This window comes from Phyllostomus discolor, chromosome 11 (assembly GCF_004126475.2).
Source record: "Phyllostomus discolor isolate MPI-MPIP mPhyDis1 chromosome 11, mPhyDis1.pri.v3, whole genome shotgun sequence".
In the NCBI taxonomy this organism is placed as follows: Eukaryota; Metazoa; Chordata; class Mammalia; order Chiroptera; family Phyllostomidae; genus Phyllostomus; species Phyllostomus discolor.
In genome coordinates, this window is record NC_040913.2 from 6,041,223 (window position 1) to 6,063,647 (window position 22,425).

At 40.8% G+C, this 22,425-nt stretch overlaps 1 protein-coding gene across 3 annotated transcripts in view; it reads left to right on the top strand.

Moving 5' to 3' along the window:
* INTS6 (integrator complex subunit 6) overlaps positions 1-22,425 on the top strand; it is a 73,185-nt gene that overhangs the window by 34,411 nt on the left and 16,349 nt on the right. For all 3 annotated transcript variants that reach the window (XM_028526428.2, XM_028526432.2, XM_028526434.2), the window contains 3 exons: positions 13,049-13,232; positions 19,162-19,287; positions 20,723-20,877. In XM_028526428.2, the coding sequence (XP_028382229.1) occupies positions 13,049-13,232; positions 19,162-19,287; positions 20,723-20,877 (465 nt within the window). The remainder of the gene's footprint in view (positions 1-13,048; positions 13,233-19,161; positions 19,288-20,722; positions 20,878-22,425) is intronic.

Consider the following 22,425-nt stretch of genomic DNA (forward strand, 5'->3'; position numbering starts at 1 on the left):
TAGTGTTAGTTTGGTTGGAACGTGTGCTCCCCTGCCTTCAGTGCACATGCTGTGACCGTTTGAGTACACGTTTTCTGCAGCACAGCAAAACAAGCTCACAGGCATCTAGTCAGTTAGGCCTTCAAGGGTTCTGAGAAGCAGGGATGATTTTTTTTTTTTTTTAGGATATTGGTTCAGCAGCTGTAGTTGGGACAAAAGCAATAATGGCTTAAAATAGATAGAAATCTTCTTTTTCTCACACACCAAAGACTGAGCCTGCCCTGAGCTGCTGCCTGGGCCCTTGGGTTCCTTCTACTTTGTTGCTCTGCCTTTGCTTTTATTGGGACGGCTGGTAATGGTTTTCCAACACATCCTAGTGCGACCCTACAGCTGCATTTCGGCGTGTGGGAAGGAGTAAAGAATGCGGGGGACAGGCACGTAAATTATTGTTAAGAATGTAAAGTGCTTCCAAGGACCCTTCATAATGAAGCCACTCTGGTGCTTAGGTTTTGCTAATGTTGCCTTAAGTGGGAGAGAGCAGGGAACATGGTTAATTATCTGTCTGAGGTTTAGGTCTGGTGCTCTCACGAGAGTGTGCGTGTGTGTGTGTGTGCACATGCACGTCTTTTTTGTTCCATGGAGAGGACTGAGAGTGAGGATTCTCACCTGGGGCTTTACAGAGTCCCTCCTAGAGAGGAGGCAGAGAGAGTACTTGCAGGCACCAGACTCCAAATTAAGTGGCATGTGTATTCCAGAGCTTTTCCTCTCCCCTCTTTTTTGCCATTAAATACACCGTACCCCAAATTTGCACTAGTTTGTATTTCTTTTGTCGCTATTGTTCCTTTCGTTTAGCTATAATTTATATACAACAAGCTATAGCAATTTTAGGTGTAAAAGTTGATGAGTTTTGACAGATGTAAACATGTTATGAACAGTACAGTAATAATAATAATAAGAAGAAGAAATACATCTGTCACCCCAGAAAAGTTCTCCCATGCTCCATTGGCATTTCACTGCACCCTGGAAACTGCTTAATCTGCTGTTTCTCTCTCTCCATGAGTGATTTGTCTTTATGGCTTAGTCAGATTTTGAAAGGGTCAAATAAATAATGTTATTATTCAATTTATATCGCAGTTTTCCTATTTGTCTCACAGTTATTTTGTTTGGATCAGAATGCAAACATGGTTCACACTTTACATCTGATTGTTACCTCTTTGTAACCTGAAGTCTCAGAAGTTTAAGACCAATTCGGACCCCTGAATGTGTCTTATTAGGGAAATTAGTACTTTACGATGAATTAGCATCGAAACAAACAAACAAAAATAAGATTTGGCATTAGATCAGCTAACGTACCATAGGCAGTGCAAGTAAAAGCAGTTGAAATTGCCGGATTTTGGAGGTGAGAGGTAAAATTTCCAGGTGTGAGGGACGGCAGTGTGACTGTGTTATGGAGTGTGGGGAACCCCTACTGGGGAACCAGACATCTGCCCAAAGCCCACCTCTTAAAGGGGAGCACCCAGCAACCTTTTTAGCCTCTAATAATTTATAGTTGAAATTAAGAAAATAAAAGAGTATTCTAAAGTTAATCAAGTAGAAATATAAATGAAATACTAGTAGTCTTTGATGCACCATGAAATTACAGTATTCAAACTAAAAGCGCCAAAGATCCCAAGTGCCAAAGGTCAAGATCACAAGCACGGGCTATAAAATGTGACTCTGATGTTCTGCTTAACATCTAATGGCCAAGAGGGATTCAGGGGAACCTCCAGACCTAGTGAGGAGGAGGCCTAGTGAGGAGGAGACCTAGATTCGAAGCCTGCGATACTGCCATCCTGGGAGACTGTTGTGCAGCAGCAGGAGCTGTGCAGCTGTGGGAGTGATTAAGGTGCTACTGTTGGGAAAACTTTTACGTACATTTAATGTTAAATTTTGGGGAAGCAAAGCAATATATTACATTGATACACCTTATAGTCTAAGTTATAAGTAATAGGTTTGTTGGAGGGTTAAATAAGACGATTCAGTGTAGGATGTCTAATCGAAACCCTTAACTTTTACGTGATTTGGGGCAATATTTGGTGTGAAGAAATCTTAAAGCTTCTTTTGCTTCCTACCTCTTTAAATAAGCAACGGTTATTGTTATTTTTATCGTCTACAGTCTGTTTCTAGAAGATAGGGACACACACAGGGTCCGGCAGAAGTAACGCCAGCGTGAGTGTGGTTGGCAGGGTGATAAATAATGTGGGTGTAGGATGTATAGTTTTGATGTGAGCATTTCACCTAAAATGTCAGGTGGTGTGCTTGCGTGTGATACTGTTATGTTCCAGAATGACATGCTGATGGTTTTGTGATAAAAGACTGTAACGAAAAGGAGGCACCGTTTGTGCTGGACCCTGCATATTAACACTGTGGAAATGAGTTGATGTGTTTTTGTGCATTGAGTGCTCTCAGGTACATAGAAAATAATGGCTCTCAACGTGGTTCATAAAGCTTTTACTACATTTTTTTTAAGTTTCTTTACTGACATGCTTTAAGTTAATTTTCTGACCTGATACTTTATAATTTATTCTAGTTTAAATGTTTTATGTTAGATTCTGAATAATTTGGGATATTATTTAATAATTATGTGTAGTTATACATTAGAATTTGTAACATTATTGTACTTTTAAGAAAATATACTCTTCTAGTGTGTATGATCTGGAGCTTAGCTTTATAGTTTTTTTGTTTTTAAAGTCATTCTTCATACATTACAGGACCTTGCCATCACTCGGACACGTTAAATCATCACTAACATTAGAGGTAGAGAAAGCGCCAGGGCCTTGGGACATACATATTCTTTCCTCTGTAATTGTCTTTGGTATCAATTCCTTGCTTTTTGCATTTATTAATCTGTTTCTTCCTTTTCTTCCTAGTCCTTTAGCTGTCAGTTACACTGGTGCTTTTTTAAAATTATTATGTTAGCTTCCCAACTTGTCTTAGTTTCCTTCAATCTGTCATACTGCAGCAATAACTATTTTAAAGCATGCTGCTTGAGTCTATTTTTCTGCTGTTGACAGAGTTTCATTGCTTTCCATCGTCCTTAGTATCCCTCACAACCTGGCCAGTCACCTTCATTATCCATCTGTCTGTGTAGTTACTTAGCATATTTATTGCGTTTCTCTTACGAACCCGTCACCGTACTAGGCTCTGAGATCCAAGGATAAGCGAAAACAAGCAGGAGCAGGCCTCTATAGGTCTAGTTTTGACAAGACAAACATTAATAAAAATATCACACAGATAAAAGTGGAATTGAGGTGGTTACAAAGGCAACAAAAGGGAGGACTCTGTGTTGCGGGAGCTTGCAATAAGGGTGCTCCAGACTCAGGCGGGAGGTCGTGGAAAGCTAAGATCTAACGGGATGAGTAGGATTCGCTGCACAAAACATGGAAGGGCGGTCACGCCGGGTGGGCGGGGACTGGACGAAGGCTCTTTCCCCACCGGGAGTGTGTTTGAGAAGGAGGGGAGGAAGAAGGCTGAAGTGACTTGGAGCAAAAGGAGAGGACTCATTGTGAGAAGTGGAAGGGAAGGCTGTTGGGCTTGACACCACACAGGGGCTCTGAGGTCTGCTAGGTAATTCATTAATACAAAAGCAGGGCTTTTAACTGGAGGGGTGTGGAGGAGAGGGAGACAAGTGGATGTTGTACTGGCCAAGACGTTGGTGATGGTAGAAGAGGTAGAAAGAAGCAACTTTCAGGAGATATTTAGCAGGTTAAAGCAACCTCATTTCCTGACTCGTCTTGCATTTGGGGTTGTAAGCAAAAGGAGGATGGCTTCTCACAAAACCGGGTAGAGCGCGGTGCCATTCATTGAGCCGGGGCATGCCGAGAGAGGACCGCTTTGGGTGGGGGAAATCATGAGTTCAGTTTAGAGCACGTTACAGGTACCTCAGAGCCATTTGGAAGGGAATCTTTGACACTCGAAAGATCTAGGCTAGATGTATAAAATTTTTAATTATCTGAGCATGGATAGTAATTGAAGCTGTGGGAAGGAGGGATGAGGGCTTAGAGCTTAGAGGGTTTATGAGTTGGCAAAAGCTTGAGCCTGACCCCTGAGGACCTGCAGTACTTAACAGCCAGGTACTGCAGGGTGAGGCTGGGGTGGAATACGGAGAGAGGAGCAGCCAGAGAAGGGGAGGAAAACCATGAAAATATTTCAGTGTGAAAGCCAAAGGAAAAGGGTCTTTCTGAAAAGTGGTACATAGTTTTGAGTGCTCCTTGAAAGCCGTATCTGAAAAATCTCTACTCATTTTCATGACTCCTTCAGTTTAGTCTGTGTAACAAATCACCCTAAATCTTAGTGGCTTAAAGTAACAACAGTTTATTATTTCTCGTGATTCTGTGGGCTGGCTTCATTCAGCTGGGGGCTTGGCTGGGGCTGGAACACCCTGGATGGCCTCACTTGTTTGGGCATTGCCGCCCACTGTTGCCTGGGCACCTTGCTTCTAGACCCTGTAGCTTCTGTCTCTCCCAGTGACCTGTCATCAGTCATGGTGCAGCTCAAGCTTCTGTGCATGACGGCTGGCTCCGGAAAGGGGTGACGGCAGAGCTGCGAGGCCTGTGTTCAGTAAGACGTAGGCCTGGAACACGTTAACCACGCCGTGTGTCGTCCACCACATGGACCGAAAAAAGGTCATCGTGGCTTGTAGTGGGCGTTGATTTAGTAGAGGGCAAAGACCAGGGAAAGACTAGCAGATGAAGAAAAACTCATTATCATTCCTCTGTGTTTTCTTTAAACTCGACCCCAAATTTCCTGAATGGTTCCAGTTCCTCTCCTTGCACGCTTCCTCTCCCTGAATGTCACTCCTTTACTTCCCGCATATGAAAAGCTTCCCCATCCTTACAGGCTTTCTTACAATCTTCAGTTTCTCTTTTTTGCAATTTGCTTTCCAGTAGTCCTGAATTTTAATTTAGTTTTTCATTCCAGTGTTTTTTTATTATTTCTTTTTTATCATGATCTTCATTTTGCATGTTCCCTCTAACCTGCAAGAGTTTCTAGATTCTCAGTACAGTTTTCATGCTTCACACTCGCTCAGATGCTGCTGCTCTGTGAGTCTGCCCCATTCACCCCCCAGGTACCCCCGCATTCCTCTGCCCCTCGGGCGGCGTTGGCTGTTGTCCGTGCCACCGAGTGTACTGCCGCTGGTCATTTACGTGTTCTCGGAGGTGTGAAATTACAGTGTCTGATGTGTGGCCTCGTGTTAAATCATTCCTGTGTTAAAGCTGGATTTGTGATCCCCATTCTTATTTTTATAAAGGCCTCGCATGATAACAATTGAAAATTGAATATTAATAATGGCCTAATTGCTTCTTTCATGCCGTGCCAAGCTCACTGGTATGAGTGCATTTAAACTGTGGAGAAGTGTGATGGCTTGGTGTGAGAAGTTAAAAAAATTTTTTTTGCAAAAACTGTACGGTCATGTCCTTTTTATCTGTGAATCAGGGAAGAATTTATGAGGTTATGTTCTGTGTGGGCCACAGTGGAGGTGTGTCCACAGGTAGATTAGCATGGTGAGCATGGTGCACCGAGTTAGCTGGAGTAGTTGTTGGGGCTTGACCTGTGGGAAGGTGGTTTGTCCACTCTTGCTCTGGGTGCCAGGCAGGCTTCGCAGCCCATGTCTGTGTGTCCTCTGTGTGTGAGCACGTCCTGGGGCCGGAAGGATGAGCTGCCTACACACATGGGGCAGACTAGCACTCCCAGCTCTTGGAGATGAGACAGTTTGGTTCTGTGATGTTCTGTGATGTTTCACAAACGTTGCCACGGAACCCGCATCTGTGTGTCTGAACCCACATCTGTCTGTGTGTGGGGGGGGGGGGGGAGGTACAGTTGTTGTTGGCGGGGCACAGCGGGGGGGCTTGTGCTCTGATTGTTGCCCTTAATCTGCCCCTTTTACTCTTGTGCTTTCCTTAGGCTGTGGGAATGGGAGGGGCCTTATTTGTTCTCTCATTTGACAAATATACCCATACTGTCTGTGGCGGGGACAAGCAAAGAATCAGATTCCCCTCCTTGCACTCTTTCAATTCAACATGGTCTGATAGGCAGCCAGACAATAGGTCACTAAAACAGGGGAGGTATGATTACTAAAAGTGACCATGGCCGGGTTGCTCAGTTGGCTAGAGTCGCCATCCTGATACGCAAAGGGGGGCATCCCTGGTCAGGGCACGTGCAAGAAGCAACCAATGAATGCATCAATGAGTGGAACAGCAAACTGATGTTTTTTTTTTCTCTCTCCCTCTCTCTCATATCAAGAACTAAAAAGTGTGTAAAAAAGGATGTATAATTTGAATTTCTCCACCCACAGAACAAACTGGCAGGACACCCGAGTGCAGGGGGGACCCCCCTCAGTGTGGGACAGATCAGTCAACCCGAGTCTCACGATGGGCCCTGGCGTGAGCATTGCCCAGGAGCCAGTTAGGTTGTGTGCCCAGAGAAATAACTGGTTCCTGAGTTAAGATATTTGAAAAATAAATTTCTTTAATCTTCTCTTGCTGTTGGCTGACTTTTATTTATTTTTTACATTCTGCAAGTTTAAAAAATAAGTAACACTGTATGAGAATCCTCATTAGCTGAGGTTTCATAATAGTTTCTCTTAAAGTGGACTAGCTAAAATATTATCTCAGATCTTCTTTGGCCTGCTGTAACCCTTATTAACCCTGAAATAATGCCATGCTTATGATGGGCACTCAGTGAATAACTTAAATAATTAAAATTTAAGTTGAGTCCTAGTCTATTCTTAGCAAAGTCACAAATAATTAGGGTCTGAATTATAATTAAACATAAAACAACCAAATAAAGGGGAAATTGCACTGTTATATGCACAGCAAATACGGGTGTAACAAACAGTGGGTTTTCACCGACCTAACCTGCCCATCGTCTTTTATGTCTATGGAGAAAAAAATTTCTTTTTTAAATGAGGAGTTCAAGAAGGACTTAAAGGTAAAAGGGCAATAAGAGAGATCTCCAAAGGAAAGAGCACAATCTTCCTAAATTTAAATTGGAGCTGCATTTCCTTTCCTGTTAGCTGTTAAGATAATTGCTTAAGATACCTGGGCTGGTGGTATCCGTAAAATTAATCATTAAAAATAATAAGATAGAGTGTACTGAGCAGTACAGACTGGTAGAAGACACTTTTGTGAATACGAATGTGAGTATGAATCTAAATGTCCATTTTCTGTAAAAAAGTGCATTTCTCTCAGAATGGACAGTAATGAACTCTTGAAACAATAGTAATTCACACTGAAATGTGACTCCCCTGAACAAAACGGGTTGAATTAAACATGTTGCACAGAAAAAATAATAATAAGATAGAAAACCCCAATTGTATTCAAGTGAAAATAAAACTTAGTATAAACAATAATTTTCTTTGCTTTATTAGTCCTTTAGACTGAAGCTTTGTCAAGTATAATCTTATGAAAACCCTAATGAAGACCAATAATACAGTGATTCTGGGTAATTATTATATTACTGAATTACACATGATTTATCTAATTCTTCAAACTGTAGGTCTCCCTTAGATGCTCTGAACGTGACTATAGAGCAGGGGCCATCTGAGCACGTGTTCCCCAAACAGATGTCTCCTGGCATACCGCCCTGTGCTACAACTTACCCCTGAGATGGGGGTGAGAGGAGTACCTGCCTCACTGCTTGTTATGAATATCACGTGAAAGATCAGAGAGTGGTGCTTGGCACTCGTAAGGACCCAGTGCGCTAGCTGTTGCTGCCTGCGTTTACTGTTGTCATTGCCCATGCACTTGAGAAGGGGGAGAGGCCCGCGAGGGGGCGAAAGCGTGGGGCTGTGCTTCATAAAAGCAAATAAGCAATCTGAAGTGTTCGTAACATTAAAATGACCAGATTGATTCAGAAAGCAGTGATTTCAGTTTTTTTCTAAAAGTGGTTATTTTTATAATGAAGATTTTTTTCCACTTAATAGAATTAGTTTCTTTTTATATTAATATCTAAGCACTTGATTTTTAAAAATGCAGATTATGGTTTCATTAACGGTTAGGCCTTGTTTAAGAATATAGACTCAGCCCTGGCTGGTGTGGCTCGGTGGATTAAGCGCCGGCCTGCGAACCAAAGGTCGTGGTTCGATTCCCAGTCAGGGCACGTGGCTGGGTTGCCGGCCAGGTCCCTGGCAAGGGGCACGCAAGAGGCAACCACACATTGATGTTTCTTTCCTTCTCTTTCTCCTTCCGTATCTCCCCTTCCCTTCCTCTCTCTCTAAAAATAAATAAATAAAATCTTAAAAAAGAATACAGAATCAGAGGCTGGGTTACTTGGTTTCAATTCTGTCTCCTCTTCATTGACCATGTACCTTCCAGCAAGTTACCGAACCGCCCGTGCCTCAGTTTTTATCGTTTGTAAGTAGGAGTTATGGTGGTGCCTGTGGAGTAAATGGATTAGTGTACATGAAGGGCTTAGGGCAGTGTCTGCCATCTAATGGTAAGTGTGTGGCTGTTGTCAATGACTAATTTTTTAACATTACAGTGGAACCTTGGTTCTTGAACTTAGTTCATTCCAAAGGCTGTTTGAGAAGTGATTTGTTTGAAAACTGGATTATTTTTCCCATTAGAAAGCATGCAAATTGAATTAACCTGTTCCAGGTCCCCAAATGATCCCCTGTTTTCATCTTTCTTATATATAGTACATGTCTGGTATACTGTTTAATCTGTACATAAACACTTTGAAAACAAAAAGGACTGGAACATGTAAATGGAACAAAAAGGAAATGAAATGCGCAGTGAAAAATAAAAATTGACGTGCACACCAGAACTTGCCTTTGTGAGGGCAGTTGATGACTGACTGTGGAGAGGAGGGAGGGACGCGTGTCACTGTTTGGAAGGGGAGCCCAGGCAGCTGCTCTGCAGGGGTTCCCTCTCCTGTGGCTCCTGGCTCCCACAGCACGCGCTCCAGGCTCACGGGGCCTCCGGCTCACTAGAGCCTTGAACCAGGGACGTTTGTTTTCTCCTGGAGCGAAACATCGCGTTGTCAATGAACACATTTATTGTGTGGCTTGCTACTTCTTTATCAGGGTGATGTTTCTCAAGAAAACTTTGCATTTCTCCCCATTTCCCGAGCACTTCCGTGATTAGTGGGGTAGGAATATCCCCCTTTCCTTTGCCTCTGGAGAGGATCCCTGGCTGCCCTCTGTTGCCGGTGCCTCTGACGGTCTGGGAGTTCTCAGGGCTCAGCTCAGAGCGGGGGGCCTCCCCCAGTGGAAGGAGGTATTTGTAATGCTCATATCCAACAAAGGACTCATCTGGAATATAGTAATACTCCTTCAAGTCAATAAGAAAAAGATAACTGGATCTTTTTAAAAGCAGGCAGAAATTAATAGGCACCCCATGAAAGAGCAGCCCAGCAAAAATGGCCAAGAAATATACGCAAGATGTTCAGCTTCCCTAGGCTTCAGGGAAGTTCAGGTCCCACCGAGGCACCACTACACGCACCCAGGAAGGCTGCGGTGGGAGAGGTAGCCATACCGAGTGCTGGGCAGGGAGATACGGAGCAGCCGGTGTTCTTGTACCCTGCGGGTTGGAGGATAAATTGGTGCAGCCACTTTGGAAAGCCGGCGGTAATAAAAGTAAATATATTCAGACGCCGTGAGCCCAGTGACAGTGCTTCTAGGTACACATCCAGCAGAAACACAGAGATGCGGGCATATGTTCCGTGAAGATGCGTCCTATAATTTCATAGTTGCTGTGCATGATATACCTAAACTAGAAACGACCCAAATGCCTATCAATAAAAAATGGATAAATTACAGTTCATTCTCCGCTCTCCCCCACCACACACACAAGCTGTACGGTAATGGGAGCAGATAACCTACAGCTCCATGCAGTGGTGTGGGTGAGTCTCACCCCATTACATTGAGTGGAAGAAGCCATAAACCAAAGAGACCAAACTCTGCATTTCCATTTACACAAAGTTCAAAATCAGACACAACTATTCACTTGGAAAAGGGAAGGGGCTCAGGGGGCATCGATCAGGAAGGTGCTAGTTACACAGGGGCATTCGGCTTGTCAGAACTCATCCGGCTACACGGTCACGGTTTATGTTCTTTTATGTGTGCAGACGGGGATGTTTTGAAGGGTGTATTATCCAAAAAATACTGTTTTGAGATCGATGTGTGTTGGATTTTGGAAATCTGGTTTATTTGTTTTTAACTCTGGTTTATGGACAGACCATGGTTTGTTTATTGATTCCCTTATTGGACTTTTAGTTTGTTTCCATTTTTCCTCCATTTAAAATACTGCTGTAGATAGTGTTCCTTTACGTGACCTCTTATGAAAATACATGACAGTTCGTCTGCAACCAGAGGTGGCCTTGCTGGACCCTAGTTTGTGCTCCTGAGCAGCTGACCAGACATCAGGTTGTTCTCCAGAGTGGCTGTGTAGGAGTGGTGGGGAGTGCCCGCTGCCCTGTACACGTGTACTGGTCACCGCCTGGTGTAGTCAGCTCTAAATTTTGCTAGTGGTGTGGGCATGAAATGGCACCTTTGATTTTTTAATTTACATTATCTGATGATAGTGTATTTGAGCATCTTTCTACATACTTATAGGCCATATGGAATTCTTTGGGTTTTTTTTTTTTTGCCCATATTTCACATTTGGGAATTATCTATTTTTAAGGCACACTTTTCTAATACTTTATGTTTTTCTTATTGATTGATTTGCAGTTTGCTTAGATTCCCAAGCCCATGTATTCGGAGAGACCTTCCCTTCTAATCGTAAGATTTTGCTAGAATTTCACCTGTAGACTTGAGAGTTTGGGTAACTTAATCCTTCTAAGAATATTTTTCTTCAAGCTTTTAATTTTTTTCCTGTCCCTGTTTGCCTGCCATCACTTCTTCCTGTTTTACGGGCACATTTCAGCTGTAGAGGATTCTTCCTCTTCCTCTTCCTCTTCCTCTTCGGTGATGAGAGATAGTGGTGATATGGGACTCGGAAGTAATAAAAGAAAGAAAAATGAATAAAATGTGGCAAGTTTATAAAATTGATATAGCTATATGTAAAATATGCTTGTGATCCTTCCTGGTTTTTTGTTTATTTTACTTGAAATATGTTCCAGGTCTTGCATGATACAGCCAAAGGCCAATTATTTTATTGTATGTTTGTCTGCCTTGTAGATTTTCATTATTACCTGATTAGTTGTTCGTGTGAGTCAGATTATTACCTGATTAGTTGTTCGTGTATGTGTATGTGTGTGTGTGTGTGTTTATAGCATGAGGTCTCTGTCATTTTTCTGCCCACCACTTACCTTACATGTGAGGTCCCGGCAGTGCCGCCGCCCACTGGGTTCCTGAGGCAGCTCCACGTGTTCATCACTTCTCAAAGCAGTAGCAGTTGAACTCTTTTCTGCCAGTGCCACTGGTGTGTTGATGTTTCGGAGGTTTGAGAACCTTCCTCAGAGAACATCTTGGCCCAGATTTCCTGCACCCTTCCTTCCTCATTGCTCTGACTTCTGCCTGGAGTAGGGTCAGAGCTGGAGGAAGAGCTCATGACTCCTGGCCGGCCATGGCCCCCAAACCTTGGCCGATCTTGGAAAAGGATTCATGGTGTCTTGGCGCAGGCCTTTCGGAGAGCGGTGACCATTTGCAGGGCTTTACTTGGTGCTCCCTCCTCAGAATCTGGTTTTCTTGCCGTGGTTTGATGTGAGTCAGCGAAGAAACCGTCTTCCGTTCGTGTAGAATGACTTCAGTCCGTACTTTATTAAAGTTCGGAAATCTTGGAGGTGAGAAATAGAGAGGCTGCAAGCAATACAAGTAGGTCTTTATGAAGAAAGTAGCATAAACTCTGGCATTGAGTTTGCCAGTGATCATTTTAACGTGTGTTCTGTAATTTGAAGAAAACTCTAGTATTTATGTAGGTAAGTTCCCGAGTACAGTGATCCTGAGCTTTATTTTTATTTTTAAGAATTTTGTGTGTTAAAAGATTTTAGTTTTCCTAAGCACCATATCATCATCACACTTAAAATATTGTTAATAATTCCAGTAACATATATTTCAAATTTCCCCAGTTGTTTCAAAAATCTTTGCTTTTGATGGCTTTGTCTTATGTTCTAGGACAGTTCCCCCAGCCTCCCTCACCACCCCCCCTGCGCTTTCTCACGTCAGTTTCTGCAGAATGTCTCCCCGCTGGGTCTCACTGACTGCTCCCCGGTAAATGCAAGCCTCCCGTTTCCCCATTCGTCCCTGCAAACGGACCGCTAGGACTAGAGACTCAGTTAGAGGCAGGGTCAGCCTTTCTTTCCTTTCCCCTTTTCTTTCCTTTTGCTGTTTTACTCCTGTTGCCTTACACCCTGAGAACACATACTGTCTGTTGGCCCTAGGTAGGTGTGCTCATTAGAGTCACTTAAAAGCTTTTTAAGAGTTTTAAGAATCCTTGATTCTGATTTAGCAGATCTGATGGGGATGGGGAGAACCATTAAAAAACAAATGCAAAAGCCCCCAAACCCTCTATTTTTAATCAGATGTGGCAAGAATCATTATCTTTAATACGTTTGATATGCAATTAGAGTGACAAAATTTACTTTTATGCAAATGCTTTGGAAGCATTTCATAAAACATACTTTTTGTATACAATGAGGCATATTTAAATTTTTGATGTTAGAGGTGTTTAATTAAGGCTGCTTATCTGTAATAGAAAAAGTGCGGACTTCGACCCAGGGGGCTAAAATCCATTTATTTTTTCAGAGACCCATTTTTTAAAAAACTAGAAAATAGGAATAATAAGTGTTGTTTTAAGATGAAATGAAATGATACATTTGGAGGCAGTCCAGCCGCTGGGGGTAAGTAGAATTAGAACCTGAAAAGCATTACAGCAGCAGGTTTTTTTCCAATTGAGGGCTCCAGAGGAGAGCTTCAGAGAATTGAAGTGGCGGTCCCGTGTGCCGCTCAGCGGTGCCCGCACACCCTTCCGTTGTTGAGCTGTTTTCTGGGTGATGAGCGACTCGAGTTGTTTTAACGTAGGTGTGATTGATGTGGCCTTCATAGTGTGTGGAAATCTGACCGTTTTTTTTTTTTTCCCCCTTTCAGCTCCACTTACCTCTTAATTCTCCTTTGCCTGGGAGTGAGCTGACCAAGGAACCTTTCCGCTGGGATCAGAGACTCTTCGCGCTGGTGTTGCGCCTGCCGGGCACCATGTCTGTGGAGTCGGAGCAGCTGACCGGCGTGCCCCTAGATGACTCTGCGATCACACCCATGTGCGAAGTGACAGGCGGTGAGTTTCTGCCGGCAGCAAGTCGGCGACGGAGCCGGTCATCGGCATGGTTTAAAAACGTGCATTTCAGGAACTCAGTGTTTGCTTGTGTTTGCCGAGTTATGATAACAGTAATTAGTAGACATGCATGGTTTTAAAACTACATCGATGAAGGTCTGTGATTTGATTTGAACAGGATGTGAAAACTATTGGATCTCATAATGAGCAGTGTTTTTTTTTTTCTACATAGAAAATGCTGGTATTTGAAGTTGTTGAGCTTATGTTCTTATCTACAGAGTTTGTCAGTGATTTACAAATGTAGAATTATTTTCTGTGAAAAATGTTTTGAGAGTCATCTCGTTGCCCATTGTGCATGTAATGGTTAAAGCCTGGTAGTAAGTGTGGGTTTCCCCAGAGGCACAGGGGAAGCTGGATGGGTGAGAGGAGGCCCAGGTTGTATCCAGCCAGGCCAGGCGGTCCCTATGCCAAGTGAGCAGTAATAACACGATTGAAACGGAATACGTGATAGGCACAGAATGTCTTTGATGGGGAACTGGCTAACAGGCGGATTAATTTGTGTAGACATGTGTCGAGCCCCTACTGCGTGCCGCTGCTCCATGACCTCGGCAGTGAATACGGCAGACTCCGTATTCTTGTTTGCACGGAGCATTTTAGTTCTCACTGAAAGAATTTGACTCTAAAAGGTCCGCGTGTGGCACACTGCTAATTCCCTTGTGTCAGGGACCTGTGGCAGGGTCTCCAGACACAGTTGGTGCTCTCCTGAGATTCCGTCATAGCCAGCTATGGAAGTTAAAGGAAAGTATAAGGTCTGCTGGATATTGTAGTTGCTTTTCTTCTAAAATTCCATGAGTTTCTGAACTCTGCGAACTTCACAGACAAAAAGGGTGTGCGAAGTAGATAGGTTAGGAAGTTGGTATTCTATTTTTAAATGTTCCCATTTAATAGAAGCACTTTTTGGTGAACTCTTATAATGCCTTCACAATTTAATCTAAAAGCAAAAAAGATGTGTGCATAAACTTTTAAAGGGAAACCTGTCATCCCAACTTGAAGATTCACTGCTAATGATTCTCCGTGTGGATAATATTTGTCAGTGATAGTCCTAGTTGTTTCTGTGGGTGATGCACATCTTTGTATTCAGGGAATTCTAGTTTTCAGCCTTGAACTGACCCACTTGCTAAAATGATGATTTTTATTTCTTTTTTTTTTCAACTCTAGGGTTTTCACTTAGCAGATTATAGAGGGGCCTTGAGAAGGGTCTGTAATTGAAACATTCTCACATTGGAAAGCCTTACTATAAAGTAGTTAGACCGAACTTAGAATCGTGGTAAAGTTATGGGACAGCATTTTGTCTTCTAGGATCAAGACTATTCAGAATGTGAAATGCAGTGAGTGGCACAGAGAGGGTCTGAAAAGAACTGGAGACGTCCTGTTGTGGTTCATGTCCTTGCCTTTGGGCAGATGTACACCAACGTTACATTGTTTGTTCCTGGAAGGGAACACCTCCGGGGTGAAGGTTCCAGAGTCATTCTTGGTCATTTCTTCTAATGACCCAGAAACCTTAGTTGGTTAAGAAATTAGGAGCTTCCCCAAGTACACATCCTGAGTCTCTCCGGATGTACCAGACAATTTGCCTCTTTTCATGCTCTTGCTAAGCAATAATGGGAAGTTGCTCATATGCTTTTCATGTATCTCGATAATATGTTCTCTTTATTGTTCACTGAAGAAAGTTTTGAGGATAAGACATGAAAAAAGTAGAAAGAGCAGGAAAGCTAATATCCGTTGGCACTGAACTATGCAATATGTAATCACTGCTAATAATTCTTGTGCATTTTTGTGTTGTTTAAAACTTAATAAGAGCAGTGTGTATACATTTATTTTTTCCACTGTAACTTATACTTGCTGAAGAAAAATTGGAAAGAACTTTGCTGTGTTGCCAAAATAATTGATTAATACTTTGTTATATTTTTTTATGTATGCTCTTTAAACAAATATATAATTGTCATTGCAAGCATTTTTCTTTGACTGTCAGGTAGTTTATGAGTGCCCACTCGATGCCAAGTAACTGTTTCTGATGCCGGGATACAACAGGAGCAACAGCCAGCTCACATTGTGGGACTGGATGACATAAAAGCATGTGAAATGACTAAGTATTATTTTAAGGAGTGCTCCTTAATGTGAAGGGAAAGAAGTGTGAGGGTAGAGAGAGTAACTTGAGGCAGACAATGAGTATTCTTTGAGAGTCTTCTGAGGAGGTGCCCCCCTTTTTTATCACAAACCTAGGGATTATGCTTGCCCCAGTTTGAATCAGTTTGAAATACTGCTTATCCTTGGAGATTGTGAGACTTGTGTAAAGAAGTAAATAAAACAGCAGTTCTTAAAATAAATTACATTTGCATATTTCTAATCTTGAAGTTAATGTCACTTGTTTGAAAGGGATTAAATCATCCCTGGTGTGTCTTAAAGATATTAATCCCAGTAAAATTATTGTTACTGCATGTCCATCGACCCACCTTTTTTCCCAGCTGATGTAAAATTGACATACAGTGTTGCATTGGTTTTGGGTGTATAACACAAGTGAGTCTGGATTTGTATATATTGGCGAGGTGGTAACCACAGTAGGTCTCTAATAGGCGAGCTGAGACCTGAGCAGTGGAGGAAACCACACAGAGACCTGGGCAGAGGGCGGGGAGTAGGGGCAGGGGCGTGCCCAGTGCGTTTGGGGCAGCAGGAAGGCGGGTGTGGCTGTCTCTGACATGGAAGGGCAGAGTGACGGGTGTAGAGAGGTGGGTGAGGACCAAACATTAAATAGCCTTTTTTTTTTTTTTTTTAAGATTTTATTTATTTATTTATTTTTAGAGAGAGAAGGGAGGGAGAAAGAGAGAGAGAAACATCAATGTGCGGTTGCTGGGGGTCATGGCCTGCAACCCAGGCATGTACCCTGACTGGGAATTGAACCTGCGACGCTTTGGTTCCCAGCCAGCGCTCAATCCACTGAGCTACGCCAGCCAGGGCTCAAATAGCCTTTTAGGGCATAAGAAATATTTGCTGTTTTCTAGTGTGATGAGAAGCCACTGGAGGGCTTTTTATAGGCGGCGACATCTGACCCCTGTTCCTGAAAGATCACTGAGCTGCTGGTTGGAAATGCACTGTAAAGTGGCAGGAACGGCAGCGGGGACTAGTAGGGGATGGCAGTGCTTGGGGCCAGAGTGCTGGGTGTGGGGGTGGGAGGGGAGCCGATGCAGTGCAGAACCAGGGATGAGCGCGGAGAGGGAAGGAGGGGCCTGGGGTGGTTCTGAGGCTGGCCAGTGGGCCCGGACAAGGGGGTGAATGGTCGGGGGTGGGGGCGGCGGGTAGCAGAGGGAACGTACCAGATTAAAAAATGTCTAATAGACGTGGTGGTGGGAGTATGGAGGGTCAAAAGCGTTTCATAAAATAGTTTTCTCCATTAAATCAGTTTGACTTCCTTAGCTTCTGTAAGGACTGTTGCCAAGTTTAGAAATGTTCTTTTTGTCTCTTCTTTCTTATACTAAGATGCTAAATAGTAGACTTCTGTGGGAAAGTTGGTTTTTTTCCCACTTTACTGCCTTCAGACTCATTATATTTAGTTTGATTGTGTGTGTGTGTGTGTGTGTGTGTGTGTGTGCTCTATGCAACCACAAGTGAGCCAGCTTCTTAACTTAAAGGTGTGTGCTTTTCACACAAATATAATTAGTGGTCCTAGAAACTTTATGCTTTAGACAAAGTATCATGCATCCCTAGAGGTGAGTTTTGACATAAAGCGTAAGAGACACATTATATAGGATATGGCTCACTATGTAAAGACGGCAAAAATTGCTGTTTCTCTTTAAGTTGCAAAAGAACTAATGGGTTTTTGTTATTCGCCAGATGACTTAATTTTATTCACACTCAAGTTTATTCTCTTTTCTCTAATTTTTGTTAAACATCTTTGTTAGTAGTCTTATTTCATACTAAGATCATTACTTATTTACTTACATTTTCCTGTCAGTGAACTGATGACACAGGTCAGGGGAGTAGAGAGAATTGCCACAATTAAAACTTTTGTTTTTTTAATGGCTTCTTGGGAATATGCTTAAGTGGCATGAAACAAGATATTCAGCCTTTATATAGTCTTCTACATCATTTGTGTGTTAAGATAAGATGGTCAGCCTTCTTATGTATTATTTTATGTACCTGTTTAAATTGAGAAGAAATGTTTTAACTGACAAATTCTTTCAAATAACTGTGACTCCATATAGACATTCTGTTTTAAACATTGATTTCAAATTAATACTCTGACTTCCAGGGAACAAAGTATACCCAGATTGAAGTTTCTAATACCCTAAAGGTTTGAATCTTGCCTTGTACTACTGTACCACCTTAGTTAAATTATTTAACTTCTGCATGCTTTGGTTTTCTTATTTGCAAAATGGAGAAAGTAACTCACACGTTGTTGCTAGGATTAATAAATAAATACAATAAAGTGATGAGAATAGTGCCAGGCACATAGACAGACGCTCGGTAATTGGTAGGTGTTTTTATGATTACTATCATTACCGTACACGGGTAAGGTGTTTGTTACGTGATACTTGTTTTTCTCAGTAAAGCTGACTCTGAGGATTTGAATCCCACTGCTTTTTAATGTTTTTTTTCTGAGTAGCCTTTAGCAAATCACATGTTAAGTATAAATTGGTGTGAGTAATTTGGTATGTTGGAGGTAATGATACAGCCGCGTTTGGTTGAATTGTTGAATCTGTAAAATTCCATGTTGAGCTCATTAAAAATTACGTTGTAAGGTGTTTTATTAAAGATTGTTTTAGCTGTTAAAGTTTTCAGTATTGTTCTACATAAGCACATGTAATAGAAATATGATATAAGTTAAATGTGTACTTATAAATGTTATAGTAGTCACATTAAAAAGAAACAAGTGAAATTATTTTTAATATCTTGATTCAATATATAAAATATTATTTCCACGTGAAGTCTATATTTAAAAATTGTTGACATTTTACATCATTTTCATATTAAGTCTACAAAATCTGGCACATATTTTATATTTACTATACATCTCAACTTGGACTAGCCACGTTTCAAATTCTTAATAGCTGCACGTGGCCAGCCACCTCAGGTCCGCACAGGTCTAGATATATTGAAGTTCTCTGTTTAAGAGGTCTTTTCATTGGTATTTTTTTATCACTAGCATTTTAATGCTTCTGAACTAAAAATCCTATAGATCATAAAATATTCAGAAGGGAAATTTACTTAAGATAGATGATTCTCAAGTATGTAAAACAGATGAAATTTAGAAAAGCATATGCTACCCTTTGTGTATTAAAATGCAAATATTTAAAACAAGCAGTAACTATCAGCAGACTAATTAAATAATTAAGTATCTACTATGTGCTTAGCATTAATCTTACTGACAATATACTTTTGTGAAGCAGGGATAAGATTTGGGGCAGTTAGATACTAGATGTTGTGTGTGTATAGTAAAGATAAATTGTATTGGATAACAGCCAGAGATAGTTTTTCATGTATATATTTTTGAAATCATATTTTATATAATACACATACATCATGTATATTATATATAAATCATATTATAATACACATAGATAATGTATATTTTATGTAAATCACATTTTATATAATATACATAAATAAGTAAAAGACCTTTTTTATTGTGATTTGTTCAGACCAAGATTTGTATTTTCCATTTACTGACAATTTGGAAAAAATTTATATGGAATTGTTGGCTTATTGAAAGTAACTGTTTTGTTTATTCTCCCATAAGATAATGCAGTAAGTCAAACTTTACCATTGAACTTTTGTTAATCATTACTGTCAGAAATGCCACTATTATTCTTTCTTGCTAAAGGTAGGACTTTGTGCAACAGACTTTATTTTACCTTTTCTCTTTTTTAAATCTCAGGCCGCTCATACTCCGTGTGTTCTCCGAGAATGCTTAATCAGTGTCTGGAGTCCTTGGTGCAGAAGGTGCAAAGTGGGGTGGTCATAAACTTCGAAAAGGCAGGACCGGATCCTTCCCCGGTAGAAGGTATCGTTGCACTTTTATTACAGGCATTCTGAACTTGTTGTGTCAGTTATTTGACTAGAATTGGAAAACTAAGTATGATTTTGCCTTAAGACTGACAAGACCAGATTATTAAGATGACAGAACAGCTATTGGTAAAGAGGGAAGATTAATTAGGAAAGTTAAGGTAAACTGATAGTGGTTCAGTAACATCACTTTTTTTTTTTTAAGGTTTTTAAAATTTATTTCTAGACAGAGGGGATAGGAGGGAGAAAGAGAGGGAGAGAAACATCAATATGTGGTTGCCTCTCATGTGCCTCCTCCTGGGGACCTGGCCCACGACCCAGGCATGTGCCCTGACTAGGATATATATGCTTCCCCCATTTGTCTGAATTCACAAGTGTGTTTATTTAGTTGCCTAGCTATATCTTTTCTAAGGACCAAACTAGACCAAAACAAACAGTTTATGTGGTTCCAGAAACGAGGACCCAGCCTTTACTGTGAAGCTTGATTACTCATCTCTAGCTCAGCTCCACCTGGCTATGCTCTAACACTCTGTGATCATGAACTGTTTATGTCAGAGTGTTTAAGGAGTTGCGTTAGAGCCAATGGACAGCTCTTAGACCCAGACCTTCTGCGCTGTAGGATGCAGCGGGCAGCAAGAATTAGAAGGCCGGTACTGACATTTGGCAGAGGCGACCCACCAGAGTGGGAGAGAGAGGGGCCATGGAGATGGAAAATTGGGTGCCCTCAGCGGGGGATTATAGGCAAGGAGCAGAAGGTGGCAAGATTATGTAAATTGTCTCCCTGTTTCTGCTTTTTCTTTAAACATTTTCTTTTAATTGAATAGTTAAGCATGGAATGTACTTATTTTTAGATTATTTTATTGTTTGGTTTAGAGTTGGGTGCTAAATAAATGTTTACTTGAAGAGAGTTGCTATTTTGATAGAATTATTTCAGATAAAGGATAGGCACTTCAATTCAGGATTTGCTTATTCATTTTTTTTTAAGTTATTAGGCTTTAGTTGAAATGATTATTCATTTAGCAATACTTACGTAGTATTTACTAAGCCAAGCACAGTGATGAAGAAATTAAGTGTTTGCCCTTATAATCTGGTGGGAGAAGCGTATTATTCATTAAACAATTATTTACCATAAAGTATGTTTTACATATTCTGATTGGACAAGAAAAGGATGCTGTGGAACCTCTCTTCAGCTGTTGAACTCATGGTTGGCGTTTGCAGGCTTTACTCTCTAGTGAAATTTAATCTGATCTAGATGTTAAGCGGTCATGATGGTATTCTACCATTTAAGGAAAATAGGAAAGTTCAGAATTGAACGAGTATTAGGACATTTTTATTAAGTTAAGTAATAATAGATATCACTAAACTTTTGATGATGCTTTTTCTCCTTAATGATATATGCTTTTTTTTTTTTTGTCTTAATTTCTTCGCTGTAGATGGGCAGCCAGATATATCAAGACCTTTCGGATCCCAGCCTTGGCATAGCTGTCACAAACTCATATATGTCAGACCAAATCCTAAAACGGGGGTTCCTATAGGTCATTGGCCGGTTCCAGAGTCTTTTTGGCCAGATCAGAATTCACCAACATTAGTAAGTACCAGACAGACTGTGACTTTGTAATAGTAACCATTTATCTGCTTTTTATATTAGTGTTAAGTATTACTTTCAATTAAATATGTGGCTGATTTACAGAAATTACAGTGTTCAAAGTGTTGTGATAAGCTATTAATTGCTTTAGTATACTGGATTGTTCATTATGTAGTAATGGGAAAAAGGCACCTGGTCCCTTTGGAACTAATACTTGCTTATGGGTTTTTGTTGTTTTTTTTTTAGCGTCTGGGTACAGAATCATAAATGTTTCATGAGTTCTCTTTGGACTCTAAACATAATACAACGTGAAGATTTGTCCCAGGGACACAATTTATAATTTAAATGAAGGCTTACACAGTCATTTTGACCATTTGCCTGCAGTCTTTTAGGATTTAGTTTTACAAATTTATGTTGACTTGCATGGTTTTAGTTATATTTTCCATCAGTCTGGAGGTTTAAGATAGAAATGGCTTTCTGGTCTTGCCTATGAATTATTTTTCGGAAACAGTAAAGCTTGTTGAAAGGTTGTGGGGAATTATCGGTGTTCACTGTGTAGTTTTTCTGACAATAGGGTAAAATTATACAAGATTACCTACTTAATCTTGTTACTACATGTCCTTTCACATCAGTATTTTTTCCAGTACATGAGGACACCCTGGGCAATTTTGTGGGAGAGATGACATCCCACCCTTAGAAGACAAGATTGTATTTCAGGTGTCAGGCAGATACCACTTAAAACCCAGATATCACTGACAGATTAAACTGCGTCCTATTTGACATCTTTTATACTTTAAACCTATATCAATTTTTCAGGATAATAGTTACTTTTAATCTATATAACATCTATAAAGTGATATTTCCTTTATTCATTTGGGGTTAATTTAAAATTAAGGTTAATAAATATCAGTATCTTCTTTATTCATTTTCTATTTGCTCTGATTGAACTGTCACAGTTTTTTAGTCTGGCCTTACAGAGAAAGTCAGGTTCTTTGTTCATTTTACTTTCTCTTCTGGAGCTTTTCCGACTCTTACAGAACAGATACCATAGTTGTATGAAATATTGCTTTATTGGTATTCTTTTTGATTGTCTTTATTTAATACCCTCAGTAGTATGTATGGTACTTTGTCTAATCATAATAGAAATTCAAAATCAATATCACAAGCATTATCTATTAATATTACTCTAGTTGTCTATTGTAAATTGTTACAAGCCATAGAGGATTTTAAGTGTGGGTAGGATTTCAGTGGGAGGAGGAAATGAATGAGAAAAAAAATGTGGAAGTAAAAAAGAACAAGGTATATTTAGGGGACTAGCAAGTAGCTGAGTATAGGTGTGTCATAACATATAGAATATTGAGAGTACTAGTAAATGAACCAAATTGTTCATGATTTTAAATGCAAGGTTAAGGAATTTAAGCTTTTTTCACTGGAGCTCAAAGAATAACTGAAGGCATTTTTATAGAGTGCTGCTTTAGGAAAGTTAATCTGGTGGTGGTTATGTGCAGCAAAAGTAGGAGATGTGTTGGAAGGTAAGCAGGTTTCCTGTTG